The following is an 8,446-nucleotide window of genomic DNA, read 5'->3' as shown; positions in this document are numbered from 1 at the left end:
ATGAGTTATCTGGCTAAATCTCATTTATTCTTTGTTATACTAGAGAGAGAAAATTATCTATGTGTTCTAATCTTGAAAGGGCAGTGGTTAAAACATACTTGGGTGTGAATTCTAGGTTGTTTAGAACAATCCTTTGAAAACATTGCATGACTAACTTACTTCAAGAATGAAACGATTAGTAACTTAGGCTCGCCTTAACTTGCTTCCTTAAACTTAAGGCAAGTATTTAATCGATATGAATGCTTTCGAACCTAATTGATTGGACATTTAGATTAATTAAGTAACCAATTAATGAATTAAGGCATTTACTTTGGTCTTTCGGATAAACAGACTAGGGATAAAAATAAGCAAGCATTGCATCTTTAGAGTTCCTTGATTAACCGAAATGAGTTGGTGGAATTCGAATTTCTTAGGCTAGGTTTTTAATCAGATCGATTTCAATTTCTCAATTCAACTCTTTACTTTTATGCAAATTACATTCTTGCGATTTAATTTCCTTATAACAAACCAACCAAACCCTCCGGTGACCATTGAATTGAGTTTCCATTCCATTCGTTCTCACTAGCTACAAGCTTTGTGAGAGTGGTTACATACTATTTGTTTGGGGGACTTGGAACAATGTACTTGTAAAATAGGCATTAAACTTAAAGGAGGTCTTGGTTGTATAATTAAATAATTTTCCAATTTGGTTGTATTACATGTTTCACACAAGATTGCCTCGACACTAATTTTGTAAAATCACGTGCTACAATTCCTAGGATGACAAAGTCTAATACTAATAGGCATGCAAAGTCGAGATATGTAAATGAGCATTTTAAAGTTTTCGAAAGTTTTTATTTGGATTATGCTCAAGATAATGTCATATTTGCAACGTTGATTATTTTATACCAGATTTGTCTTATTAATACGGTTTTCGTTTTCTGTTTCCTATTTTTCATTTTTTAATAAACGGACTTGTTTGATAATCGTTTCCATTTCATGTTCTTAAATGTTAAAAAATGTTTTAAAAGAGAGGCCAAATTTGAAAAACTACAAAAAGTACTTTCAACCATTTCTGTTTTTGTTTATGTTATTTTGTTCTAAAAATTATATACAACAAGTCTTGGCTCTACTGATATCGGATGCTAAATAAGTTTTGTTTTATTTTGCAAATCATGGGTTCGAATTCCATTGGCAGCAATTTTTGGGTCCTTTCCAATTTTTTTTTTTATTTTTTTGAATAATCTGACTTTTATTTTATATGTTCGTGGAAAATTCTTATAAATAGAAAATCTCAAAAATATTTACACAAACTCTTTGCTATAAAGTCTAAATATTTTTAAATAAATTTTTATATTTAAAAAGGCACCTATTTCAATGTCCCATCCAAATATTTCTTAACCTTCATTTATTTATATATTAGTTTAATATTGAATTGTAAATTTTCTAATATAGATTTAGAAATTATTTTAATTTTCAATTTTCAAATTTTCAAAAGGTAAATTTCAATAATTTTGAAATTGGGCTATTTTCAAATATGAAAAAACGAACCAAAATATTTACAAATGATAACAAAATATCACAGTCTATCTGTGATAGACCGCGATAGACAATGATAGACTATTATCCGTGTTTATCATAACACAGATAGACACATATAGTAGTCTATCACTGTCTACTGCGGTCTATCACAGATTGACGGTGATATTTTGCTATTATGTGTAAATATTTTTAACAGTTTTGTCATTTAAAATAATTTATCTTTTAAATTTTTTGTTTTTTAGATTTTGCAGAATAATATAGTTGAGTTAGATGTGAGTCGAAATTATTTAAGACTGACTCAAGTGAGAGATGCCATTGTCGATTAAATTTGGACAACATTTGAAGGATGGATACAACTTTGTTTTTGTATTTAGTTGTACATTTTGATTTATTTGTATTAGATGATATAAATTTTTTTATAATTTCTTTTTTGATATTTAATGTAGGATAATTATTTAAATGACAAAATTGCTGAAAATATTTTTAAATATAGCAAGAAGATATGTTCTATACATTTTGATATATTTATAAATAAGTTAGCTCATTTTGTATATTTGAAAACACCCCTTTAATATATGACATATCTTTTATATATATATATATATATATTACTGCAAAAATAAAAAAATAAGAAACAAGAAATAGTTATCAAATAAAGTTTTGTTTTTGTTTCTTTATTTTAGGGGGGAAAAAAGAATAATTATCAAATATATTCTTTTTTCTAGTTCTTAAAATACAGAAACAAAAATAAAAAAATAGAAAATAGAAAACAATAAACAGAAACATTATGGAAGGAGTCCAAATTTCCAGTTTGTTATACATAATATTGACCTAAATTTTAATAAAAGATAATAGTTAAAAGTTGTCCAAAAAGTGGGGTTAATCCATTCTAGTTTCTAAAAAATATTAATGGAAGTACTACAGTAATATTTATGGGTAATGTATTATGATGCATAACAAATCTAGGAAAAGAAAATCACGTGATAAGTTTGAACATTAATTAAACTTTAAAAGCTGGACAAATTTGACTTGTAAAAATAAAGAACAAATATTGGTTGGAGGGAGGATGAGAAAGGGAACAGACAAACCAAGATTCAAAATAGCTGGCAAGACAAGAGGAAAAAGAATTGGCCCATGTGCCATTTAATTACTCCCCACTTGCAACCTGACCTGTTTTCTTCTAATCTTAATCCCTTTTTTTTATTTCTAACGCCATAACAATGCATCTCATTCACTCAATTATCCGATCACAATTATTATCTAACAAGTTTTTCTTTAGAAAAAACAATTTTGAATTTTTTCAATCCTACGATTGGATTTACTACAAAAAGATAGATATAATTATACCATATTTTTTTAAAAAATATTTTGGTATTACAACATGTTAAAATCACCATTTTCATGTTTCAAAATATAATTTTAGTTACTAAAAATTAGTTTAATATTAACTTTAACACTTTTATATGTCATCTTTATATCATTAAAAGTAGCTTTAAATGATTAAAAACATGAATAATTATTTTAAATGATAAAATTGTTAAAAATATTTTTAAATATAACAAAATGTCACTGTCTATTAGATGGAGATAGACTGCAATAGAGATCTATCATTGTGTTACCATCTATACAGTGACATTTTGCTATATTTGTAAGTAAATCGATTCATTTTTCTTTATTTAAAAATAACTCTAAAATATGTTTAAAAGTGATTTTAAAAATGACAAAAGTAATATTAACTACTTCAACAGTTGAAACGTGGTGTTCTTCTATTCCTCCCGGAACTCTGAAACCAACTCTTACATGATGGTCTCCTCCTGCCCCTCCTTTCTTCATGCAAAAGGTTTCATAATGACCCTTCTTCAAGCTGTATAATTAATTAATTAACAAATTAATTGTTTATTTTATGAATTATATTATACGTTGATTTTCAAAATTAAAATATAAATGGATGATTATACTCTAAAATATTATTATTAAAAAATGAGGCAATTTTATTTTGTAAATTTCAACTCATCTGGAAAAGAAAATTCAAATCTGTCCTACTGTTTTTGGTTGAGAAAGAAAGCCTCTCTCCCCTATGAACTTCAAGTGAAATGACCCACGTTGAAAATTCTACTTATTTAGACAACATAAATACAAATGAATTATTTTAAAAACTTAGCCCATTTTAATAACCATTTTTTATTTTTAATTTTTATAAATTAAATCTATAAATCCCATTTCCACCTTTAAAACAATTTATTTACAAATTTAAACACAAAATTAACAGAAACCAAAATTTAAAGTATGTTATAACGTTGTAGATAAAAATAGAAACTTGCATACTTTTTGCTCTTTCGAGAGAGAGAGAGAGAGAGAGAGAAAGATTCTGCCAATCTGAACCACTCATTTGGTTCATAGTTTTTAGAAGCGTTATTATTATTATTATTATTATTATTATTATTATTATTATTATTATTAATTACCGGTTTGTTTTTTTAAAAATAAAATATAGATTGTGGAGTGGTAGTGCAAAAGCGAATCATAAATTGAAAATTAATAGAGATTAGGGGGATCTGTTTACAGAGAGACAAGAAGAAGAAGGAACAGAGAATGATCAAATCCCAATTTGAAACGATTCAAAAACAGAGCACTACCATCTTCACTTTCTTCTAATCCCCATTCTTCGCCGCTTTCGTCTATGGTTATGCCATTCCCTCTCCATTAACTTCTTCTTCTTCTTCTTAATCCTTTCTTGTCACGTTCTGCCCCCACCTCTAATGCCAGTTAGCCCTTTTTTTTAATCCTTAATTATTATTCCAATCTCCTTTTCCTTTCCCCTTTCTCCACTTTTAGGCCTTTGTATATATCGCTCCATTTCCTCTCTAATCTCTCTTCCTCTTTGGCCCCTCTCAACAGAGATTCCTGTGGCCTGCCAAGGGATTTGGTTTTCAGGTCTGTTTTCTTTTTGGGTTTCTCCGTTTTTCTCTTTTGAACTTGAATTTCTGGATCCCCTTTTCTTTGTTTTTGGTTTCATGTCTAATTTCTGACCCTTGATCTGATTTTTTCGTGGATTTGCTGTGAACATCTCTCCGGGGTTGTTTTCATATTGTGGATTTTCTTTGTTTTATTGTTTTTTTGTAATAATGTGTGTTCTTCACCGCAATGTATTCATCTTTTTTTTTTTTTTTTTGAGTTGTGTTGTTTCTTTGAATTTGGGAGTTTGTTTTCAGATGCCCCTTTCTTCCCTTTTACCTTTTCTTCAGAAACTTTATGTGCCCTTCTGAAAGGGGATACTTCTTTTGTACTGTATGCATAGTTTGTTAACAAAGACCATTTTTGGATGAGATTTGTTTTCCCTTGCATCAGCTTTGGGATTTGTTGTTCATGGTTTAGATCCTTGTATATTTCTGCAGTTTACTTTGTTCTGGTGCTGGTTGCTGCACATTTTGTTCATAGTTGATTGAGTTGTTGAGAATTTATCAGGGGAAATGACGGAGCCAAAGCCATCCACACCCTTGCTAAGCACAAAATCACCATCCTCACGGAGCCTCCCTGATTTTAAGAAGTCTGTCAAATTGAAATATGTGAAACTTGGCTATCACTATCTCATCACCCATGGAATGTACCTCTTCCTTTCTCCTTTGGTGGTTGTGATTGCGGCTCAGCTTTCGACGTTTTCCCTTCAAGATCTTTATGAAGTTTGGGGTCATCTTCAATACAACTTAGTTTCTGTGATCCTTTGTTCAACCCTCCTTGTTTTCTTGTCTACCTTGTACTTTCTTACCCGTCCTCGCCCCGTTTACCTTGTTAACTTTTCATGCTACAAGCCTGATGAATCTCGTAAATGCACGAAGAAGATTTTTATGGATCAATCTCAGATGACGGGGACATTTACAGAGGAGAATCTTCAATTCCAAAGGAAAATCCTTGAGAGATCTGGCCTTGGGGATTCAACCTATCTTCCTGAGGCTGTTCTCAATATTCCTCCAAACCCCTCCATGGCAGAAGCTAGAAAAGAAGCTGAAATGGTGATGTTTGGTGCCATTGATGAGCTTCTGGCCAAGACAAGTGTAAAACCGAAGGATATCGGTATCTTGATTGTGAACTGTAGCTTGTTCAATCCGACACCGTCACTTTCTGCTATGGTCATCAACCACTACAAGCTGAGAGGAAACATTATTAGTTACAATCTCGGTGGGATGGGTTGCAGTGCAGGCCTAATTTCTATTGATCTTGCCAAACAGCTGCTTCAGGTCCACCCTAATTCCTATGCCTTGGTTATTAGCATGGAGAACATAACATTGAACTGGTACTTTGGGAATGATCGATCGAAGCTTGTCTCTAATTGCTTGTTTCGGATGGGTGGAGCAGCAATATTGCTTTCAAACAGAAGATCCGAGAGAAGGAGGTCCAAATATCAATTAATACATACTGTTCGTACCCACAAGGGAGCAGATGATAAGTGCTTTAGCTGTGTTACTCAGGAAGAGGACTCAACTGGGAAGATTGGTGTTACTTTATCGAAAGACTTAATGGCAGTTGCAGGTGATGCATTGAAGACTAACATCACGACATTGGGCCCTCTTGTGTTGCCAATGTCGGAACAGCTTCTCTTCTTCGGTACATTGGTCGGTAAGAAACTCTTCAAAATGAAGATCAAGCCTTACATCCCTGACTTCAAACTAGCATTTGAACATTTCTGCATCCATGCTGGGGGGAGAGCAGTTTTAGACGAATTGGAGAAGAACTTGCAGCTGTCTGATTGGCATATGGAGCCATCAAGGATGACACTCTACCGATTTGGCAATACGTCGAGCAGTTCTCTTTGGTATGAATTGGCATATACAGAAGGGAAAGGTAGAATGAAGAAAGGAGATAGAACATGGCAAATAGCATTTGGCTCAGGATTCAAGTGCAATAGTGCAGTTTGGAAAGCTCTAAGGACCATAAATCCAGCTAAAGAAAAGAACCCATGGATGAATGAGATCAACCAGTTTCCAGTTGATGTTCCTAAAATTTCGACCATTTGAGAACTTATTATTAACTCTTTTAGTTTTTCATTCATTTTAGTCTCCTCTCTAATTTGGGGTGCCGAGATTTTCCATTGATTTTCCTGTGCTGATATTAAAGGATTGACATTTTCTTTTCTTCTAGGCCGAGGTAGATTGTTTTGTTGATGGCAGAACATTGTATCTTTGTAGATGCTTTGTGAAAGCTTCATGTCTTGATTTGTATTATGGGGATTGGAATTTGAAATTGTTCAATTTAGCAGACAATTTGGATGGATCATTCATTTCTACTGCGTAAACTCTAAGCTTGCTATGTTGATTCTATGGACTGAAGCACCAAACTCCAATGATAATGATTATTCAAGTATCTGTTTTAAGACAGCTTATGAGATTCAAGAATTGAGCGTTGAATTTGGTTCCGATCAAGGACCCTACACAGCAGTCTGTCCTATTTTGCTTCTTAGCAGGCAAAAGTTGGATTAGGATGACAAATGCCATTGCCAGCCATTGCAGATCACCATCACAAGTACTTTCCCACAAGAAACCTGAACCAGCAAGTTTTAAACACCACTTGCTATGACTTCTTCATCTATCTTTCATTTTTGTTATTATTGCTTAAAGTTGGGAATCTGGAATAAGAATTATTCTCCATCAATTTCTTATATATACCTTTTGTATGAAGAATTTATTTCTGGTTTTAGGTTTAAGAGATTCAAGCCAAATCATGATTAAGTTCATGATATTGGTGAATGAGGCAAACCTCACTAGCACAAAAAAATAATTAATATTAGCTTTTAAACATGTGGGTCCAATTTTTTTTCAATTGGTTTTTTTTTTTTTTTTTTTTGGAAAAGGATTTAATTTTGTGATGGGCCCACATTTAATTTAAAATCATCCTTGTAGACATGTGAATGTGATACATGCAGCCAAAAAATTAATAAAATAAGGAAACCAGCACCAAACAGGAAGGATCCTCCTATCGTAATCATGATATATATGGTCAAACATTTTTTTTTTTTTTTTTGTATAGAAAAGGGCAATTATTTACTTGTTTTAATGTGGTCATATCAAATTAATTGCCTCAGAATTAACTGGAAAAAAATAGGCACGGTCTCCTCAACAGTAAGTACCAATAAATATAATAATGCTTTTCCAAAACTCCAAATATAGCCAACAATAAATAAATAAACAATAATGATAAGGATTATTGATTGTCATTATTAATATTTATGATTTTACTCTCATTTATGTGTGAGGTATATCTGATATATTTTATTTAAAGAATACCATTTATACAAATAATATATTATGACTTTAATTGTGTTATCGTTAACGTTGTTTATTCGATTATGATAAATATTATTTTTATCTTTTTTCATGTTGATATAGAGTTATTTTCATTTTATTAGTTCAATTTTGATGTTGGTGGTGAATGTTAAATGCATTAATTTTGTCAGGTGATATATCAAATATAAATTATATTAGTTAATCTATTTTTTTTAATTTTTATACAATTTTAATAGTATATAAGTTATATTTTATATTTTGTATATTAATTGATTGATATAGCTAATTTAGAAAGGAGAAAAACATATCAATGATATTGTTGATACACCAAATATGAAATATATCATTTAGAATGATACTTAAAGTTTAACATTATCATTTGAATTGTATATCAGTACTAATTCAAAATGAATTGCAAGTAAATCATGAGCTGAAAATGCAAATACGAAGTATGAGGTGTATCACTAATTTATCAACACTCATTCAAATTTCATTTAAATTGTAATATAGATGTATCAATAGTATATTAGTAGTCATTGAAAATTTATTTCATGTACACTTTTTTGTATATCGATAGTATATATTGCTCATGATTTAAATCCATTTTAAGTATTGTATTGGTGCATCAATAGTATATCAATACTCAT

General features: G+C 30.8%; 1 protein-coding gene across 2 annotated transcripts; it reads left to right on the top strand.

Moving 5' to 3' along the window:
• The first annotated feature begins 3,840 nt into the window (after positions 1 to 3,840).
• KCS11 (3-ketoacyl-CoA synthase 11) lies at positions 3,841 to 6,792 on the top strand. Of its 2 annotated transcripts, none has more exons than XM_039023120.2 (2): positions 3,841 to 4,455; positions 4,987 to 6,792. In XM_039023120.2, the coding sequence occupies exon 2, from the start codon at positions 4,992 to 4,994 to the stop codon at positions 6,531 to 6,533; it is 1,542 nt and encodes a 513-aa protein (XP_038879048.1). In that variant the 5' UTR covers positions 3,841 to 4,455; positions 4,987 to 4,991; the 3' UTR covers positions 6,534 to 6,792. The 2 variants fall into 2 exon arrangements, with proteins under 2 accessions (XP_038879048.1, XP_038879049.1); XM_039023121.2 differs by having other exon boundaries at positions 4,025 to 4,455; positions 4,917 to 6,792.
• The last annotated feature ends 1,654 nt before the right edge of the window (positions 6,793 to 8,446 follow it).

The sequence above is a fragment of the Benincasa hispida genome, chromosome 2 (assembly GCF_027475165.1).
Source record: "Benincasa hispida cultivar pf3 chromosome 2, pf3_genome.v1.1, whole genome shotgun sequence".
NCBI lineage: Eukaryota > Viridiplantae > Streptophyta > Magnoliopsida > Cucurbitales > Cucurbitaceae > Benincasa > Benincasa hispida.
The sequence above is the reverse complement of the archived record's forward strand: the minus strand, read 5'-3'. Positions and strand labels throughout refer to the sequence as shown.

Bases quoted from the DNA above. Each gene is read 5' to 3' on its own strand.
- KCS11 (XM_039023120.2), top strand. From the start codon at position 4,992: ATGACGGAGCCAAAGCCATCCACACCCTTGCTAAGCACAAAATCACCA.